At 36.0% G+C, this 21,918-nt stretch overlaps 2 protein-coding genes across 8 annotated transcripts in view; one reads left to right on the top strand and one right to left on the bottom strand.

Moving 5' to 3' along the window:
- The window catches only part of LOC123561737 (uncharacterized), a 348,910-nt gene that overhangs the window by 181,355 nt on the left and 145,637 nt on the right, over window positions 1-21,918 (bottom strand). The gene's annotated exons all lie outside the window — the stretch shown is intronic.
- Window positions 281-20,899, top strand: LOC128559902 (uncharacterized). 4 transcript variants are annotated; one of them, XM_053552955.1, is made up of 7 exons: window positions 281-595; window positions 11,445-11,524; window positions 11,892-12,302; window positions 13,220-13,249; window positions 14,869-14,949; window positions 16,141-16,174; window positions 16,743-20,899. In XM_053552955.1, exons 2-7 carry the CDS (start codon window positions 11,470-11,472, stop codon window positions 16,816-16,818), a joined length of 687 nt encoding a protein of 228 aa, XP_053408930.1. In that variant the 5' UTR covers window positions 281-595; window positions 11,445-11,469; the 3' UTR covers window positions 16,819-20,899. The 4 variants fall into 4 exon arrangements, with proteins under 4 accessions (XP_053408930.1, XP_053408931.1, XP_053408929.1 ...); XM_053552953.1 differs by having other exon boundaries at window positions 292-595; window positions 14,806-14,949; XM_053552956.1 differs by lacking the exon at window positions 13,220-13,249.

Raw genomic sequence — 21,918 nt, forward strand, 5'->3', positions numbered from 1 at the left:
TTCTCGAAAATGGTACTGGATGATCAGTTACTTGAAATTTGATGTATTGAACTTTAAGATTTCCTAGTTTTTTTGTTTTGTTGCTGTTGTTGTTGTTGTTGACGTGTTCATCCTTGAACTCCCGCTTTGAGTGATAATTTGTGTTAATGTAATGAGTAATACTTGGAGCGTTACTCAGTTCAGTGGTGTTCTCATTGCTGCGAGATCTACACACTGAAGAGTGATCACGGTGTTGTACGTTCTACTCACTGAACACCGCTGCGAATGCTACTCACTGGACAGTGTCCGCAGCGCTCTAAGTACTGCTTGTTGGGCATTACTCATCGAGTAGTTCTCACGAATAGGAATAGGATGCATGTCTCAAGTCGTAAGTCAGAAGTAAAGGACATCCGCAAGTCAAAACTCAGAAGTGGCCCTCAACGGCTTCTATATTTCATTGTATGAAAAGACATTGAAACTTGTGACAAATAAGTAGCGGAAATGTAAAGTGGATGATACAGAAATTAAATCATACTTCTATCATAATACACAATGGCATGCGAGGAAATTTAACAATTGGGCTTATTTTATCGAAATCTACATAAGTGTTTATAAGGTAAGATTTGTGTTTTTCACATATTTCTGGTAATTTAACATACCCGATTATGATTAGATTTAAAGGATAAATCTTTGTAATTAAAGAAAAGATAAAACAAAATGTTAATTGCTAGGGCATTTACCTAAATGTTTCTTTGTTCAGACAGTTATAGATTAAGTATTCATATGTTGGCAAATGACTGTCAAAACTAACCAATTTAGTTGTCGAAACAAACACAATTTGCCGCCATTTTGTGTTACCTATCCGGTTAGTGCGTTTTGTATTTATACTTGAAATGGATAAGAAATAGAAAAATCTAAAAAATCTCGGGTCACGAAAGAAACCTCCAGTATTGTCAAATCCAGCTAGTTCGACAAGTCTAGGTTGCACAGCAAGTCCAGTAAGCGTAGCAAATCCAGGCTGCGCAGCAAGTCCAGTAAGAAGAGCAAGTCCAGTAAGCGCAGCAAATCAAGGTTGCGAAACAAGTCCAGGTTATGCAGCAAGTCCAGTAAGAGGAGCAAGTCCAGTAAGCGCAGCAAGTCAAGGTTGCGTAGCAAGTCTAGTTAGAGGAGCAAGTCTAGTAAGCCCAGCAAGTCCAGTAAGAAGAGCAAGTCCAGTAAGCGCAGCAAATCAAGGTTGCGAAACAAGTCCAGGTTATGCAGCAAGTCCAGTAAGAGGAGCAAGTCCAGTAAGCGCAGCAAGTCTAGGTGGTGCAGCAATTCCAGAAGGAAGAGCAAGTGCAGTAAGCGCAGCAAGTACAGGCTGTGCTGCAAGTCCAGTAACAGGAGTAAGTCCAGTAAGCGCAGCAAGTCAAGGTTGCGTAGCAAGTCTAGTTAGAGAAGCAAGTCCAGTAAGCCCAGGACTTAATCGTAGGACTGAATTGGCTGGAATAAAAAAGACGTACCAATCCCTATGTGATCTAATGGTAAGAGAGCAGTTGATAGAAGGTTTTTCAGCCGAATAAGCAGTGTTTCTAAAAGAGAGATTACCAAAGTCGATGGACGATATAACGCGTCTTGCAGAGCAATACATCGAAGCTCATAATGGAATACCTTCATCAATGTCGAAGAATCTCATACCTAAAAGAAAACACAACGTTAGTAGTAACGATCTATCCAATCGAAAGACAGATCAGAAGAGTGGGTTTCGAAAGCTATGATTGTAATACAGCCGGTGATTTTGCTCGAGACTGTAGACAAAGCAGCAAGGTTCCAATACCAAAGATTTGCTTTATTTGCCTAAAAATATGCACATATCAGCAGAGATTGTAAACAGATGAAATCAGTTCCAGCAAAGAGTTTTTTTTTCACAAGTTATCAGCGGTGTGCATCCAAGCAGATGTGGAAAACAGCCGAATGAAAAACAATACCGGGGACGGTATATTGATGTCGGCAAGTGGGGAATCAGTCCCAATTCCTGCAGGAGTTTGTACCATTGACATTTTAAAAGGGGAGAGGAGCTTGGAGTTACAGAGAGGATTTGAAGGAACAGAAAACGTGAAAGCGTTAAGCGACACTGGATGCAAATTAGCCGCTATAAGAAGAGAATTAGTGAATACAGAACAATTTCTAGGCAAATAATTAGTCATGATCACAATTGACGGTGATGTCAGTTGTATCTGTGGCAAAAATCTGGGTTGACACACCGTATAACATTGGAGAACTTGAAGCAATGGTACCAAAATCATTGATTTGTGATTTAGTCATTGGAAATGTTCCTGGTGTACTCGACAAACCTGATCCTGAATTGATAAAGAAGAACGTAGATAAATCAGTAGCTACAGTAATATCGAGAGCGCAGTGTAGAAAAGCAGAGTTACCATTGAAATCATTGAATGTTTCATAACCTTCTTGTGATACCGAAGTTAACGTGCAGACGTTAAAGACACCAAAGAAAGAAAATAAAACATTACAGAAATTGAGGGATTTAGAAACGAAACAAGATATGTTCGAAGCCAAGGGAAGTGCAAAATACAAGTTTGCCATTAGAAGTGAAATGTTGTATAGGATATACATTCAGACGAAAGATCCTAATGATTACGAAACAAAACAGATTGTGGTTTCATCAAACATGCGGAAAAAGTTATGGAACTTGCTTACGAATCTATTGTTGGAGGACATTTATCAACTAAGTAAATAGAAGACAGGATGAAGTCCAGTTTCTATTGGCCAGGGATTACAAGTGACGGTTTGGACGGTTTTGCCGATCTTGTAAAACATGCCAAAAGACTATCCCGAAAAGCCGGGTGAAAAAGGTTCCTTTAGGAGACATACCAGTAGTTGACGAACCCTTCCACAGAGTAGCCACAGACTCAATAGGACATATCGCAACAGTATATGACAGCGGAAACAGATATATATATTAACAGTTGTGGATTATGCTACACGCAATCCAGAAGCAGTGACATTAACACGAGTTGATAAAGGGTAACAGAGGAACTTCTTGGCGTATTTTCAAGAGTAAGTCTCCCAGAGACAGAGACAGCCAATGAACATCTGGTCTTATGAAAGAAGTCTGTCGTCTTATATCAGTGAAACAACTCTTCGCTTCGCCATACAACCCGAAGTGCAACAGATTATTTTAGCGTATGAATGAAAAGCATGTTAAAAAGAAGTGCAAGAAAAGACTTAAAGATTGTGATAGATACCTTTCAGAAGTATTGATGTGCCACAATCCAGTACAGGCTTCTTGCCGTTTAAACTTTTGTTTGGTTAAACCGTGCTGGGACCAATGCAAGAAATATGGACAGTGGAAGAAAATCCTGACACGCATATCAATATGTTTTCCGCTCAAAGCAACGGTAAGAAGAGACGTGCAAAATAGCAAGAGAAAGTCTGAATAGAGTTCAGAAGACATACAAATATTATTACGAAGAGAAAGCTCGAAAGCGAGTGTTACAAACTGGCGCGAGTCTCTACTTCTACTTCCTGTAGATAGAAATAAGATGATATTACAATGGAAAGGACCTTACGAAGTTTTCGGTGTGATCAACAGATTGAATTACAGAATAAAAGCCGGTGATAGAACGAGAATGTATCATATGAATTTGCATAAGAAGTATGAAGAAAGCCCAGAAACGACTGCAGCAAGTGTGGCAATAGTAGAACATGACAATGAAATTCAAGGTGGGGCAGTTGATGATGAGAGTTCCCTCGAGTTTCCTGGATACACTAGTTGTGAAACTTTTCGTGATGACAAGATTTGTGAAAGACTTACCCAGGAACAGAGAAAGCAAGTCTCAGACCTTCTTCAGGAATTCAGTGATGCGTTTTCTGAACAACCATGAACAACTCCACTCATACAACATCATGTTAAAATTTATTGACCAGAAACCTGAGTGAAAAAGTACCCAATACCCTATGCTACGTCAAGATGATGAAGATGAAATACAAGAAATGCTAAAAGCTGGTGTTATAGAACCATCTATTTTTGAATACAATGCGCTTATCATAATTGGGAAGAAGAAAGATGGTAGCAATAGATTCTGCATTGTCTTGGACGACTGAATGCTGTCACCTATATGTCACACAACCTATAGCAAGTGTGCACAACATTTTGGGTAAACGCAAGATGATCAGTTCTTTACAAAGATCGGCTTGTTTAAAGGTTACTGGCAAATTTCAGTTTCTGAGAAATGCGAGAGTATCGCAGCATTCTCTACTGACAGAGGAAGTTACCAGTTCAAGAAAATGCCATTTGGGATGGTCAACTCTGGCGCGACCTTCAGTCGTATGATAAGGAAACTGCTAGCATGATGCAACCATATTTTCAATTATGTCGATGACATGATTGTACATACTACCACTTGGAATGATCATCATGTTATGTTACGTGACTTCTTTCAAAGACTCAAAGAAGCATGTCTCACAGTACAACCATCAAAATGTTTGATTGGTTTAGCAAGGTTGGATTTACAGAACATATGGTTGGAAATGCAGTAGTTCAGATGGAAGAGGAGAAACTAAGTCACATTAGACAAGCCGCGATTTCAAGAACTGAAAGAAAGTATAGAGCATTCTTGGGATTAGACGGATATTACAGAAAGTCCATACCATCATTTGCCGAAATTGCAGCACCACTAACAGACCTGATGAACAAACGGACGCCGAAATATGTTAATGGGTTGCCGGTCAAGATCGTGCCTTTAATACCATAAAGGATCAACTCACAAGAGCGTCATTTCTTCGACTATAAGATCTTTCTAAACAATTCATTTTACAGTGTGAAGCTTCAAGTAAGGAGCAGCGTTACTACAGCAGTATGAAGAGGGGTCGTTTCCTGTTGCATTCGCCAGGAAAAAAAGCTGCTTGATCGTGAGAGAAATTACTCTGTTGGCAAAAGAGAATGCCTCGCCATAATATTCGGAATAAATAAATTCCAGAAATATCTTTATGGGAAGAATTTCATCATACAAACGGACCACTATCCTATATCCAGAGATCCACACCAGATAAAAGATGATTAGACAGATGGGCATATATTTACAGTCTTATCAAATCCGTATTGAGGCAAATTAGATCAGATAAATTTTTTGCAGATTACTTGAGCAGACAAGATCACGATTGTGAAAACAGTCGAAGCAACATTTCCAGATCAACGGAGGACATGCAGGCGGAATAAATTGGATGATTTTTGACGATATTTAGTAAATATCGAGTATTTCTTTCAAAAGGGGTTGTTGTCAAAAGTAACAAATTATTTGTCGAAAGAAACACAATTTGCCGCCATTTTGTGATTGCTAATTTCATTAGCGTGACGTAACAATGGCATCGAACTATCCGGTTCGCGCGTTTTGTATTTATACTTATAATGGGTTAGAAACAAAGTGAAACGAGTGAAACTATGCAGTGTGAACGTATTGGAGGTACATGTGATTCATAACACCTTAAATGGGTTAAATAAATTTATGAGACGAATTCCTTTCTCTCTTCCTTTCTATGCATATACTCTGAATTACTGCTAACTGTTTCTATGTAAGGATGGAGTCAGTAACTGCACACTTTTCAAAATACTAGAGTTCGAACCCACCATTTTTATAATTGTAGTTTGGTATTCACGTGCTGGTGTTCCATTGAATTTTGTTTACGGCGATAAAACAAAATAGGCAAAACTGGTGTTAAGTACTCAAAAAAAACCCAAAAAACAAAAACAAAAAAAAAAACAACGTTACATTCTTAACGCACAATCCACATGTGCATAAACTTAGCCAGAGCAGCCAGAATAGCCAGAACTCTGGCTACTCTGGCTGGCCAGAGTAGCCTGAGTTTCTAGGATTTTAACTTGCTCTGGATACTCTGGTCAGCCAGAGTAGCCAGGATTTCGTTTGCTCTGGCTACTCTGTCTAGCAAGAACAACCAGAATTTCCGAGATGCCCATTGGTTATAGCTATCCTTGCTAGCCAGGATAGCCATAGAAAATACAGTTAAACCTGTTGCGAAATGACCATTTTGGTACTCTTAAGGTTGATTTTTTTTGTGTTTTATGTATCAAGTGATTCATCAAATGGAATTGTCTTATTTTTCAGACAGCCTTATGTGTGGGAATTTAGCCAGAGCAACCAGAAAATCCATTTGATGAATCACTTGATACATAAAACATAAGAAATCAATACTGAGAGTAACCCAGGTCGAAAACCGTCCAGACTTAAACATAGTTTAAGTACTATATGTTTAAGTACTAATATGTTTTATGAGCAAACGCTGCCCGGTCATCTTAATCATATGACCCTGTAGGGCTACCCGATGGAAACACCAGGTACCTAATCCTGGTCAGGACTTATGCATCAACGTAAACTTTTGTAGTTAGTAACTCGAAATGTTGAGATACGTTATCCGAAATTTCGACATAGTAACTCGAAATTTCGAGATACGCAACTCAATATTTCGACTTTGTAGCTCGAAATTTCAAGTTAATAAAAATCACACGCTTGACACTTATGCTCCCCCGTACATTTACTAACAAAAGGGAAGAAAAATTAGATACTCTCGTGTTGTCGCGTCATGCATTTCCTCTCATTGTCAATTATCAATTGTAGATTAAGTACCAGTTATACAAATTTGCCATCTGTACGTTATCTCAGTTTGTATTAAGTTACAAATAACGATGCGAGTTAAAAATATAGAACGAATATGACCTTTAGGAACTGCCGGACAAAGGACATAATAATTAAAAAAGAAAGAACATAAACCCTGTTATTTACATCTGTAGAGGAAACTTTGTGTTCGGATGACTATGTATTGGGGTTTCCTTACTTCCCGAACAGAAATCTTGGTAATAAATATAGTAAATAACTTCCCGTCCTAAAATCTCCTTTTTGAACTTGTTTCTTTCCACTGGGAACCTGGGTCATAAGAAGATACGTAGTACCACTACATTATTTTGAACCTGGAAGAATTTTCCAAATTTCTACCGTTAAAAATTAGTTTGAATGTCCTAATAAAGTATATATTCAACTTTTAACATCAAAAGCTTTCCGAATTTGAAACTTACATCCTCAATCGAGAAATTGAGATTTCTTAAATACGCTGCATTTAGAATTGAAGAAAATGTATAATAAATTATACTATGCAAATCTGATATGAATAAACTATATAATCTAGACGAGAACTAATTGAACATTTTAACTTCAATAACTCCACTGACATTCAACCGACTGGGGCATCCATACAATAAACAAATTTGGCCTGATACTGTCAATACCGAACAAATATATAATATCAGATTGACAGATGGACAGAGCGAGAGAAAGCCCCCTGAACAGAAGGAGGAATCCATTAGATAATGCTTTTTGCCACTAGAAAAGCACACCTTAGACATGTGACTAGCCTGGCTCCCTGGCTGCATAGTCACTTTTTATATAATTTTTAGTTCTAGCACACAGTCCTACTAATACTATCATCCTAATGCTGAGCGCCAAGCGAGGAAGGTGTTAGTACCATTTGGTTTTATGTTTTTCACGATCGAACCTACGACCTACCACTAGGCTACCGTGGTGTGTATTAGGTAGCTAGGTAGGTAATCTTTTATTCCACAATAAGATGAGAGCCATACAATTGATAACAAGTTATACATATCAAAGTGAACAAAGTGCAAGAATGCAAGCATAAAAATGAACAAAATTAAAGCCAAGTTAAGCTAAGCATATTTTATAATGAACAGACAATAGAAATCGTTGTAATTGTAAATGATATTACTCATTAGAAGCATGTATAGCATACTCTATTTATGGTCTGTAGCTCTTCCCATACATGAAGATACAATGTATCATTACAAACACGGCATATAATAATGTAAATAGATATATATTATGCACAGCACATATTTAAGATTATTGTTAATTGGATATCAACTAACATAAAGTATATAGGGACTGGCCTCCAGATCGTTTGACAACAAAAATATTTTTTTAGATATCAGGAAATAAATGCTAAATATCTAAAGAAGGCTTTAAAACTTAATTACTGACAACTATATGTTACGGAAACACATGAGAATTTGCTGTTTTTACTACATTTTTGATGAAAATTGAAAATAGTTTGTAACGCTTTACTCCAGGTAAACTGTCTCGATTATGAATATCTTTATTTTGTAGTCATATTTCACTAATTCCGCTATAGCGCTATTGGTAAATATCTTTATTGTCGCGGCGGTCAGGGTTCGATTCCCGATGAGATCTTTATTATTTGTTTTTTTATTTGGATTTTTAAATTGGATTTTTGATTTTTAGAATATTTTAGAAACTAAAGCTCATATCTTGATGTTCATAATATGACAAAATTTCAATTTGAAAGAAAAATCAATTGAAAAGAGTTTGTAACGCTTTACTCCAGGTAAACTGTCTCGATGATGAATATCTTTATTTTTTAGTCATATTTCACTAATTCCGCTATAGCGCTATTGGTAAATATCTTTATTGTCGCGGCGGTCAGGTTTCGATTCTCGATGAGATCTTTTTTTTCTCTTTTTTTTTTTTGATTTGGATTTTTAAATTGGATTTTTGATTTTTAGAATATTTTAGAAACTAAAGCTCATATGTTGATGTTCTTAATATGACAAAATAGCCAAATCTATTGGAAGTTAATGCCTTTAAACAATCTATTTACGTACTACGATCTAAAGTAAAGATATGATATCTCAAACTTTATTTAAACAATCTATTTACGTACTACAAGTACGAACTGACGTATAGATATGATATCTAAAACTTTATACAGCTTGAGGGTATAAATGCATCGATATTGAATTTAGTCCTGCATATACATTTATATATCTTTTATAGAAACGCTTGAGAGCATTTCAGAAATTTCGAGTGCCTGGTATGATACTGTCTGTACTCGCAGAGAGTGTGTTTTGCGTCGTGAGTGGCTGGTTTGTATGTAAAGTAAACTTGAACATGTTTCTATGGTGGCTGATTTGTGACATCTCCTTATTTAGTTCTGTCGCAGCGACACAACGACAAACGTTGTAACGGCGACCTCATCCCCGCCGAACATCGCGTTGGCGCCCCGAAAAAGCTCGCCCGCAGAACGTCGAACATCTCCCTGCCAATGATATTTCTAAGGTGTGCTTTTATAGTGACAAATGTCGCTCCATCCAACGTCATCACGCTGAACATCGCTGCGCCGAATGTCGTCCCGCTAAACGTCGCCCCGCCCTTGTTGCCCGGCAAACTAGCCTCACCGAACGTCTTCTTGCCTAACGTCGCCATGCCAAACGTCTTCTTGCCAAACCTCGCCCTACAAATGTTTCCCCACCTGATATTAGGGCTCAGGCTTTGCATGGCACTACCTGCATAATTGAGGAAATGAAGGTGTGCACGCTTTTGTTTTAATTTCATTGTGGATTATTGTTTTAAGATTTTAGTAGAAAGAATTGGAGAATGTTAATGTGAAGAAGTAATATAATTAAGTTATATAACCCAAATTCCAGGTTACAGCAGACTAATTTTGTGGTAAACAGATGTGATAGTAAAATACATTATCCCCACCTTTATCTTCATTTTATGTCAGTTTCAAGATAATTGTTCAAAGTGAGGTAAAGTGGGCATGGCTATGCATAGTGACACTTCATATAGAATATTTCAAACTTCATTCAACTTGTTATTTATGATGATAACAGAAATAAGAATTTCCAGAAGTAATTGTGTAAAAAAAAATGTTTGAATCGTATTCCTAGCTACTAAGAGATGGTCGGGTCTAAATCCTAGCTTGAGGTGTCGAAAGTCAATCAAAATAGGAACGGCCCATCCATGAAGACAGGATGTAAAGATTTTGATCCGGGTGTAGTTTGTACGTGCCTCAAAAACGGATTTGGGTCAATGAGTTTTACTGTACATTCAATAACCTTCCATAATTATTCCAGCAGAAATCTCTAGAACACTGTAGAATTCCAAACTCTTTGTATCAGATCCAGTATAAATTTGTCTGGCGACCACAGTCAAATGATACCAACATGGAACCTGATCCGTTGTTCCCCAGGACCTCCAGATATTGGAATGCTCTTCCCACATTTATTCAGTCTAGTCAAAGCCTAAATGTCTTCCCTGACAGGTCTGTTTTACACCAGATAGGAAGTGACTACTCAGTGTTAAATTGTGAAGTAGTCCAAAATGTAGTTCCATGTTGGTGAAATATGGTTATATGTGGCATATAAGGTAGACTGACTCCCATCCCTATATTTGTTCTTATTTACATATACCAGTTTTCTTCATTAAGAGGGAAGTAACTCCAGAAGGTGGTGTCTACATTGACAGTTTTTATTGCCCCTGGGTCCAAGGTTCAGCCATCAAATAAAAATGTGCTATTTAAAAGGATCAAAATTTTCTCAAGTATTTATATAAAAATAACCCTGCAGCAAGGAAGTCAGGCTACATATAAGGATGTTGCATTTTCTTTTTGCTTAGTTTTGATGCTTATTATATAGAGACAAATTTTAGCTACTTTCATGCTTTCATTCTGAATGTCCAAGTGTTACTATTAATCATTGACAAAATATCATATCTACATACGAGTAATTGCTTAACATCAGATTTCTTGGGAACATTTTCAGAGGGTGTTGTTTTTCAGAACAGATTATTTGTCAAATAATAAATAAAACATCTCAGTATTTTTATTATTTTTTTTATATATTTTTATATATATATATATATGTTTTATTCTTTATATGAAATAAAGAAGGGAACTGAACTACTATAATGTAATCTGACAGGCTGACCGCGGTCACTGTATAGAGTACATTCTCCGTGTTGTATCCTTCTTCTAGCAACCTGCATTGTTCTAATTCGTTTAAACTTGTTTTTTAACTTAGACCTTAACCATTGTAAATTAACAGCCTGTTTTCCAGCTGCTTCCCAGTCATATTCGTGAACGATTGCTCAAATGTAACATATAGATCTAACTTAATAGTATAAACAAATAGTAGTCTTTGAGTTTATTAATTACTTATATTCTATAAAACGACATAAATGTGACTAATTAGCCCACGATTGACGGATGCAGTTAAACGAATGTACAGTGCAACCTCAGTAGAGCAACATCCTTTAGGAGATACACATATTGACTGTTATGTAGAAGTTGTTATTCTGGAAAGGTAAATTTGATAGTGTATTTCAGCTTAGGGAAATTTTGATGAGGTTGTTATAGAAAGATTTTTGCTTAAGAGAATGTCGCTCCTGAGAGGTTGTACTGTAGTAGTCATTCGTGGGTATCCAACGATGAGTGTAACTTTGACGTCTGAGCAAGAGGTCAGGGTCTTTTGGACGACTTGTTGAGAAAAACACGTGTGCCAATTAAACTCCCCTGATGGATGGCAGAGTTATTGACCGAAAGTGAGGACTCATTAGATATCAAAATCCATTGATTACTTACAGGAACCGACAGTGAAACAGAGAAAGAATGGATTTAGCTTTTATGCTTGTCGCCATATGGTTAATTGCTGGAACGAAGTTTGGTAATTCCCATTTCTTGTCTTTATATTGCAGCCTTGCAGGTTTCAGTTCATACATACATGTATTTTGTAACAACGTGTATAAACAACTTAAATATTGAACTATTGCACGTTTTTCCAGTTTAGGAGACAAAACTTTGTGACAGCTTTGTGAACAAGTTCATTCTAGAGCCTAATTTTACTAGCTAAAATGAGAAACACATAATTAAATCATTTTAAACTTTTTGTAAAATATTTTTGTTGTTCATATTTAGAATTGCATTTACTCTAGTAATAATAATAACTTACCAAAAAAGTCAAGCCTCTCCTATATATCACTGTGATTATCTTGACATTTGTTATAACTTATGTAAAAATTTTTATTTTTCAGTTGCAAGCTTATCTTTTACTTTGTCAGCATCACGAGTAAAATTGGGAACTACAGGAACTCTGAGAATGACATGCAATATTACAGAAATAGATGCATCTGTAATATACAACATTCAAATACGGCGAGAAACCGACCCAGGATCTAACTACACATGGGAAACCATCGCTGAAATTGAAGCAGGTTCAATGGAAATCCCATTTTTAGATAAAGACATTGTAAATGACAAGGACTTTGTTGCTGGTGGTGTAATTGATAAAGATACTCCAATTAACACTTATTTAACATTAGATATGAATAAAGAGAAGCTGACATATAGTGACGCCAGAGACTATAGATGTGAGCTGACCTATAAAAGTAACATTACTGGTAGCGTTGCCTCTGTTAAAAGAAATGCCAGCCTTTCAATTGTTGGTAAGTTGATTTTTTCCGACTTATGATACGAATGGGTAGCTTTGTTTGCACTCAACTAGAAGCAGTCGTTTCGTGGACATTTAACATTCACTAAGATATGGATCAGCCGGGTAAAACACCATCTTATAAGAAAAGTGATTTAAGAAAAATCTGATGTAAACATTCAAAGTCGTCGTAAACAAATTTTGCCTCTACCAGTTGAATAATCAGTTGACTAAAACTACCTAATGCGTTCACAATACATTTTATAATAAAATTTTATAATATCAATAAAATCTGTAAAAAGATCCTTTGGAAGCAAAGATGGCAACCAAGAAAAATAATAATAGACTCGGTTTGATTGAGTCTGTTCATTAGAGGTAATGAAATGTGCAACACCTTTCACGCCCCCTAGCACCGGCTTAAGCGGAACTCTATTACACATATGTTGAATGGACTCCATGATCCCAAAGGACCAGAAAATAAAACAACACTGAATCCACGTACGGGGAGACTTTTTACAGTCGCCACACAGCACTTAAAGATTGCTGTTGTGATAGTTAATACAATCTGTATCAAGATCCTTTGGAAGCAAAGAATGCAACCAAGAAGAATAATAGCAGACTCGGTTTGATCGAGTCTGTTCATGAGAGGTAATGAAATGTGCAACAACTCTCACACCCACTAGCACCGGCTTAAGCGGAACTCTATTAAACATATGTTGAATGGACTCCATGATCTCAAAGGACCAGAAAATATAACAACACTGAATCCAAGTACGGGGAGACTTTTTACAGCCGCCACACGGCACTTTAAAATTGCTGTTGGGATAGTTTATAAAATCTGTAAAAAGTAACATTCAGCAAGTAATCTAGACGCAATATTTCTTTGTGATTAAACTGAAATATACATCTGATATTTTCTCCTATCATTTTCAGGTGACGACACCACTGACAAAACGCAATCGGGTTTGTTTTTTGTATTACGATTGTACATAATGTTGTCGTTGATTACAATAATAATATTTAAGCAATTTTGATTTTACCAAATTCTCAAAGAAGATTGAGAGCCACTTTGATTACCCAAAATCAATAAATAAATAAATCAACCAATTAATAAATAAATAAATAAAAAATAAAGACTCTAGCCTAAATTAAAACGCAAAATTACACTACAAAGTTCCACTGAACAGCATTATACGTGGAAAGTTTAATGCTAACCGCTCTTTTATCGGTTAATGTACAGTCGAAACTCGGTATCTCAAACTCGCTTACCTCGAAATTCCGTTTAAGTCGAAGAAATTTCCAAGTCCCGTCAAATTTCCTTCTTTATATATGTAATTCAACTCCGGATACGTCAAAATTTGACTTACTGAGACTCCGGATGTGTCGAAATGGATTTTCAGTCCCGTCAGTAAAATTCAAGTGTATTGTAAACTCGGTATGTCGAAGTGAGAAAAGTATGCGATAAAATTTCACACATGTCATTGTGAATGTGTTTGGTTTTTAACACATGTACATGTTTATTGCCTGACCAGAAAGCCGTGATGCCGACATATAAAAGGTGCGGCGAATATCAATGTGAGATGAGGTCATACCTGTTTGCACGTGCCATAATGATAATTGTTTGATATAAACATTAGATTTCTTGAATCAGTTGTCATTTGTTTTTGAAAGTTATGAAAATTGCTTTAAATTTAAACTAATGAATTAATTAGTTTGAACAGTTTGGATCTTTAATAAGGATTAATTAGAGGTAATCGCGATGAAACTGTATAAAAAATAACTTCTTTTGAGAAAGCATCATTTGTTCAAAATGTCAGATCAAAATGCTATCAATCCTCCGGGAGAGCAATGTGGTACAAAACGGAAACTTGACTCAAAAACATTTCAGGTTAGTATCATTTTTATTCTTCGAAAACCTGAGAACTTTGATAAACACACACTGTAAGGAATCGTGTACGCGTAAAGTACTGACAGCGTATACACGGCTACAACTTTGTTTCATCATTTCGTCTTTACAAGTCGCTCTTCATAACTCGAATTTCGGTTATCTCGAAATAAAAAGCATGGTCCCTTGAAATTCGAGATACCGAGTTTCGACTGTACTTACGGAACCAAATATTTCCGAACTTTTATAAAACGATTAAGTACAAATTAAAAGTACACGAGTTATAAGATGTTCTTAAATGAGACATGGTTAATAGTATGGTTCTAAAAATGATGTCAAAGTTACACATATGTTGCTATTTGATGTTGGAAAGTCAAGTTAAAGTTGTGTGAATCTTAAAAAGTTTTACTAGTTCCCCTTGAAAAAATGTCGAACATTCAACACACTAATGATTTGATAATAGCTGCTCATATAAAACGTAAATTTATTATTTCTTAAAAAGCAAGAAGCCCCGTTGTTTTACAGATAAGGCAATAAACTTTAAAATTTCTACTAAAATCAGCTAGGAGTTTGGAATGTTTTGTCACATTTGATTTTCAAAGTGTTTTTCAATGGTGTTATCTGTATATTTCAGATACAATGGAAAACCCAGAATATGTCAGCAAAACCACATTAATAACTGTTGGTGTTATTTTAGGAATTACAAATATCGTGGCGATAGTTTATGGAAGCTACATGACAGTGGAAATGAGAAAAGCAAAAACAAGAGGATCTGATAGTAAAAGAATTATTTTATATTTTGTCCTTTCATATGAGTAAGCAATGTAGGTAGCAATGCAATGTCAGCGGGCTTACTTGAATCATGTCAGATTAAATGTCATCTGTTGTGTACCTCCATTGTTAAAGCTGGACGATTGTCATGATCATTTGACCTAAACAGGTTAGGTGTAATGTAAAACTCAGAGCAGAACAAACACAATTTTAAACAGATTTCGCATATTACCTCAAGCCAAGAATTGATATACTGTATAACTTGATAACTGTCTTACCTATCAAATGAAAAAAATCTATAAGAAGTTCCATTGCAAGTACAGAATACAAACAGGCACATCCGGCGTAAGTCCGTTTATCACAGGAAATGAAATATGCAACACCGTTCTCTCCGTCTAACTTCAACCCGAGCGACCTGCTTTAGCGAGAATACTGAGAACACACCAAAGCACAACAACAACTGACCTGGCCCGAATGAGCCTTATTAAAAAAGTAATGAAATATGCGACACCCATCACTAGAATTTTTCAAAGTGAATTGCCATTATATAGAAACATGTTCCCAAATGACCAGTAACAATAATTAGTCTTCTAATTAAAATGAAATATATATCATATGCAAGTAAATAGAACAATTCATTTTCAAGTCATGATGTCCTTTGTATTTTTTTTCATCATATATTTATGAGAACAGTAAAGAAGCATTTGTCTGCTTATCGTCTGAAGTTCAATTAAACTACTGTTTCAAAATGATACAATCATACTCTTCTCTTTTTCCTTTTCTCTTTTTCCTTTCATACTTAAAATCCGACTCGATAGCCTAGTGGTAGAGCGTCCGCTTAGTGTGCGGGAGGTCATGGGTTTGATCCCAGGCCGCGTCATACCAAAGACGTAAAAGATGGTACTAGTAGCTTCCTCGCTTGGCGCTCAGCATTAAGAGGATAGTGCTAGGACTAGTCAACCCTGTGTCAGTATAATGCGACTGGGTGGTGTATCATGTCACGAGTCTACGGTGTGATATTCCAGTGAGACAGCACTATAAAGTTGGGCATTTTGCTCACTGCTACAGGTAGAAACCGTCATTTGTATGAATGAAAAATTGTTGAAAAAGACGTTAAACCCGAACACACACACAAATTTCCATTAATATTTAGGAATCGTTCGGTTTCCATTAATTAATTCTACGTACATTCTTTCAGATAACATCCATAATCGTCCAAGACAGGAGTTATTGTAAGTAACTAGTTCAGAAAAATGCAATATATGTTACTGCCAAATATAAATATTAAATATTTGTTGGAAAATTCCTTAAAATGTTGGGTCTGAATGGTCGACTGGTTAAAGTCGCTAATATCATATCATTTGTCCCTCACTCACATTGGGCTTAAAATTATTTTAAGTGATGAAGTGGTTCTTCTACTAAGGTATTATACCAACCCCTGACGAAATAATGCCCGGAGTGGCATCTGGAGTCTTCCTACGCAGTCAAAAGCAGAAAAGTCTTAAATGACCTAAATCATGTCGATGCGACTCTAAACCCAACAAAACATAAAAATAAAAAAAAAAATGATTTCTCGTTTGAATTTACGTTAGACTATTCATAAATGGACACTGCATTTAAAACGACTTTTATCGAAAGCTCCTTCCAGAGGTAGTCGTTTTGATTACAATGGGAAAGTCAAACTCTTTCACGAGCTATCAATATATTAACGAGTTTTACACATAACATGCATCTGTATATTTTAACCAATTATTTCAGATACAAAAACATGTTTTGAAAGGTATATATATTTTGTTTCAGACCACCTTCAGTAACGTATGCCAAAGACGACCGTCAAGGCTGCTCCATTCAGGAAACTGATGATGTATCCCCATGACCTTATATCTGAACATCTTTGGGAGTCACTAGAACATGTACACGTAAGAAAAAAAGGTGGCAACATAAAAGCATAGCGCTTTGGTTTTTGGAGATCATTCATTCACATAACAGTACAAAAAAGTTTGTAAACTGCTCGGCTGCAGCATTAATTTCATTTAATTACCAAATAGTCCAAGAGATAGGGCACTTCTATTTACTTTTTTGAGCCCAAGCAAACTTTTATTTCATTTGACAGCTAAAAATGAATTTTCAGAAAACCCATTTCTTAAATGTCAGAGCGGATGGAATCACCAAATTTTCAAGATGGCCGCCAATATGGCTGCCATATTTTTGCACATTTCAATTTATTTATAAAAAGAAGCCTTTCTATATTAAAATTGATAAAATTTATCACGAGAGTGGTTTTATTATATAGCAAACAACATCTTCTAAATATCTTTGCCCTTTTATGCTATTTTATGTCTTTATTGAAAAATAATGCCTAAAATGGGCAAAATAGTGCATTTTTATGATTTTTCACGGTTACACCACCTGTCAATAATTGTCATTTCAAACGCATAGGTTTCCTTTTATAAATAAACGGAAATTTGAAAAATAATCGCGTCATATTGGCGGCCATCTTGAAAATTTGGTGAATCCACCCGCTTTGACAACTAAGAAATTGATTTTCTGAAAATTCATATTTATAGCTGTCAAATGAAAAAAAAAGTTTGCTGGGGCTCAAAAAAGTAAATAAAAGAGTCTTATCTCTTGGACTAAATTGTTTGTCATGAAATTGGATAAGTGCAATATAATTAGTATTGAGGGAATTCAGGTAACCTACTGTAGTAACAACTATTGTTGTTAAGTATATCGCATCTATGATCTCAAAACTCAGTCTACTGACTGAAAGACATATGCTAGCTTTCAGCTGTATTTCATTCCTCAGAGCTAAAGTTAAAATAGCTCAACAACGCACAAATCAGCAAACAAGGAGTCAGTGTAAGAAACTGTGCAAACGGATTTGAAGAAAAGGCGAAGGCGGTTATGCTACGTGCGAAAAGATTACAGTGTTCACGAGAAACTAAAATGACCCTTACGGAAATATTATAGCTGGCCGCGAACTCTTACTACGATTGTGCCACGAATATCAGGCAACCATGCCGCGAACACTTTTGATAAAATAGATACAATGATCGCAGGTTGTTTGTTTGGTGTTCGCTTTTCACACGCAAATTAGATTAGCCACGAACTTTCCGCGAACAAGTTGCAGCGGTCATCCCGCGAACTAGTTGCTGCGAACATGCCGCGAACAAGCTAAGAACCATGACTACCCAGCTAAACCTATATGGAAATTGCCCAGAAAATAGCTTGTACAGAAATGGTGCAAAATTACATTAAAAGGAATTGGGAACATAAATTTCTTCAATAACCTCAATCACTGAGGCTGTAGCAGACTCAAATGGTAAATGTCTGACCTTTTTCATATCATGGTTCTTGGTATATTTTGAGTTTTAAAGATAATGTATGCATGAATTTAATAGCTTTTTGCAATTTAAATAACAGTGTCACAGTGCATGTATTCATTTCATGTTCTTTCCATGTTCTGGCCCCTATGACGCTGGCCTCTGACAGAATTGCCTCCAAGATCAATAGGAATAATCTACTAGGTAGGTCCAATCATCCCGTTAAGTTTTTTCTTTCTGGGTCAAGGTATTCTCAACTTATTGATCGGAAACGGATTTGCAAATTCAAGCCCCTGCGACCTTGATCTTTGATGGAGTGATTCCCTAACCCCCCTCCCTCCCCCGCAAAAAAGAACAATAGGTGTCATCTAAATTGTAAGTCATATCACTCTATGAAGCTAGAAAGTTAGAAAGTTCTAGGTCAAATGGTTCTTCAGTTATTGATTGGAAACGGTTTAACATTTTCTGGCTCCTGTGACCTTTATCTTCGACAAAGTGACCATAAAATCAACAGGAGTCATTTACTCTGCATGTCCAATCATCCCACGAAGTTTCAGCATTCTGGTTGAAGTGTTTCTCAAGTTATTGATTGAAAATGGTTTTCCATGATCTGGCCACTGTAGCTTTGTGACTTTGACCTTAAATGGAATGACACCCCGAAACAATAGGTGTCATCTACTCTGTAAACCCTATCACCCAATGTTCTAGGTGAAATTGTTCTCAAGTTATTGGTTATAAATGAAGTGTGACGGACGGAAGGACGATAAGGGCAAAAACGATATGATGTCTAAAACAAACCCCACAATATTTTAAATTCGCTCGGCGGAAAAAAACTGCGGGTAGCAGCGAATATCTTGCGAATACTTCCTGCAGATAGAAAGGTATGTTCACGAAATGTTCGCAGCATCCTTTTGACCATTTCGTAAGGAGACTGTTTCCAGCATTTGATCTTCCGTCCAGAGAGCACATCTAGTCATACATATAAACAGATATTAAACTACATTTATGTATGTACTACATGTACACTGCCATAATGATAGAGGGAAACTGAGTTACTCGTCTATATCATTACTCTTACTATTACTATTATTGTTATAATGTATGTCTGTTTATTTTTTACTCAAATAAGTTTCACACATCTCATGTAAGAATCTCATTTAAAGCAATTGTCTGTAATTCGGATTTAAGATTGATATTTGATGACATGCAGCATGAATGGACTGTAGGTAGTGCTGATTGTTAAGTTTTAATGTAATGTATATGTTGAGTGTTCAAATTAATATTTGGTGAAATACAATATGGATGAACTGTACGTAGTTCTCATGCTGATAACTTTTAGGAGTGATGTATAATGTTGAGTGTTGGTGAAGTACAGCATGAATAACATGTACGTAGTGATTAGACATATATATTTTGCGATTAATGCCGTGATGCGTTGATAATTTTACTAAAATGAATATGTTATGCAAGACAAGTTGACCAGTTAGGCTAAGCGTATACAAATCTTTGAGATATTACATTGTGCTACATCATATATTTGTAACAGCATTTCCTTTTTATTTGAGCAATGCTGCATAAGTTGAAAATATTGGCAGCTATCTAGTACATCTATTTATATTTATTCGAATTAAGCTTAACAGGGACAATCTGTGTGCAATGTCTAATGGGATAAGCAAAGCATGCCTTAATTCATTTAAGTTGGTACTTGTTAAATCCTTAGTAAGCAGCAATGAAAGCCATGGTCGCGAATTCAATGGCATGAAACAAAGCCATTTCATTGTGAAATGAATGTTTAAAGCGGGATGCATGTAATGAAAATTGGCGGTAAATATCATATTTATGATTTAGTAGTTATTTTGCTTATAAACATAAGTTACGTCATTTTCATAAAGTTTGAAACCATAAAACAGTAAAATGGTAAAAGGAAACAAAATTGAAAGATAGGAGTTGACTTGTAAGAAGCATTCAGTATAGCAAATGCAGTCATTATCAGACGTCGCAAAGTAAGCCAACCACAAGTATTAAAGAATATCCAAGAAAGGCAGCAAACCTTTATGGAAACATCGTTCTGTTGTAGTTCACTATCTGTGGTAGAATATTTGCATGAATATGTGGTATATATTGTGTGCTTAAAAAGGTTTACATCAGGTAGAATGTATGATAGTTTTATGATAGTTTGAATTGGAAATGTATAGACTTTGTTAACTTTTTCTCTAATATTTATATTTTGATATTTATTTCTATTATATACATTCCTCTCCTATAGGAGACTGGCTACTACACTAAACTCATTTAAGAAATAATAAGTTCCGAAACGTGGTATATTGTAGAATAACCCGTATTTTGGGTCCTTATGCGTGAAACATATCACGAAGGCCGTAGGCCTGAGTGATATATTGTTTCGCATAAGAACGAAAAACTCGGGTTATTCTACGATAAATCACACGTGGGAACTTGTTAGTTCGATTCTATACACACCTGGAACGGATGACGTCATTGCACGCGAGTGGTTTATTGCAGAATAACCCGAGATAGATTTTGCTCCACATGTATGTAGGTTATTTGCTGATCGTGTTAGAATACTTTATATACATGATATACACATGTCACAATAATAAACTATTTTAAATAGCATCTGTATTTGAATATCTATCCAAAATGTATGCAATTTATTAACAAGAGAGCCATAATGGCCCTATATCGCTCACCTGTCATCATTGCACTTAAGGACAAGAAGGTCAAAAAATCATAATCAAGATCAATCAAAAGAATCATGAGAAAATATAGTTGAAATTTTCTTTAAGGTACAGATATATCAAAATACACCTATAAATTGGAGGTACTATCCATGTTGTACCACAGGAAAGTGGTCTCGGTTTTTCCCTACGGCCAATAATAAAAAAGTTACTAAATAAGCTATTAATAGTAACATAAAAGGGAAGTAATAAAAAAAAATATTGTAAGTGAACAAAAGAAGGATCTGCCAAATAAAAACAAGAGCACTGCAATGAACGCAAATACAGAGCAATATACACACAAAACAAAGTCATATGACCTTTGACCCCTAAGTGTGATCCTGACCTTGAAGTGAGCCATCCGAAACATGCACTCTGCACATCGTTTCGATGAGGTGATCATTTGTGTCAGGTTTCTTTGAAATCCTTCAATGGGTTCAAGAGTTACAGAGCGGAAGGGAAATTGCTAACCAACAGACAGACAGTCAGACAGACGGACACCGAGGCGATAACATAATACGTCTCTTAGGGCGTATAAAAAGGAATTGAGATCTTATGGTGTAACAAGTTGTGTGCAAGTTTGGTTAAAATCAAATCATAAATGAAGCTGCTATTGTGCAGACAAGGTCAAAATAGCATATTTTGGCCCTGTCAGGGGCCATAACTCTGGAACCCATAACAGAATCTAGTCAGTTCAAGAAAAGAATCAAGATCTTGTGGTGATACAAATTGTGTGCAAATTTGGTTAAAATCAAATCATAAATGAAACTGCTATTGTGAAGACAAGGTGAAAATAGCTAATTTTGGCCCTTTCAGGGGCCATAACTCTGAAACCCATTATGGGATCTGGCCAGTTCAAGAAAAGAATCAAGATCTTGTTGTGATACAAATTGTGTGCAAGTTTGGTTAAAATCAAAT

The sequence above is a fragment of the Mercenaria mercenaria genome, chromosome 10 (genome assembly GCF_021730395.1).
Source record: "Mercenaria mercenaria strain notata chromosome 10, MADL_Memer_1, whole genome shotgun sequence".
In the NCBI taxonomy this organism is placed as follows: domain Eukaryota; kingdom Metazoa; phylum Mollusca; class Bivalvia; order Venerida; family Veneridae; genus Mercenaria; species Mercenaria mercenaria.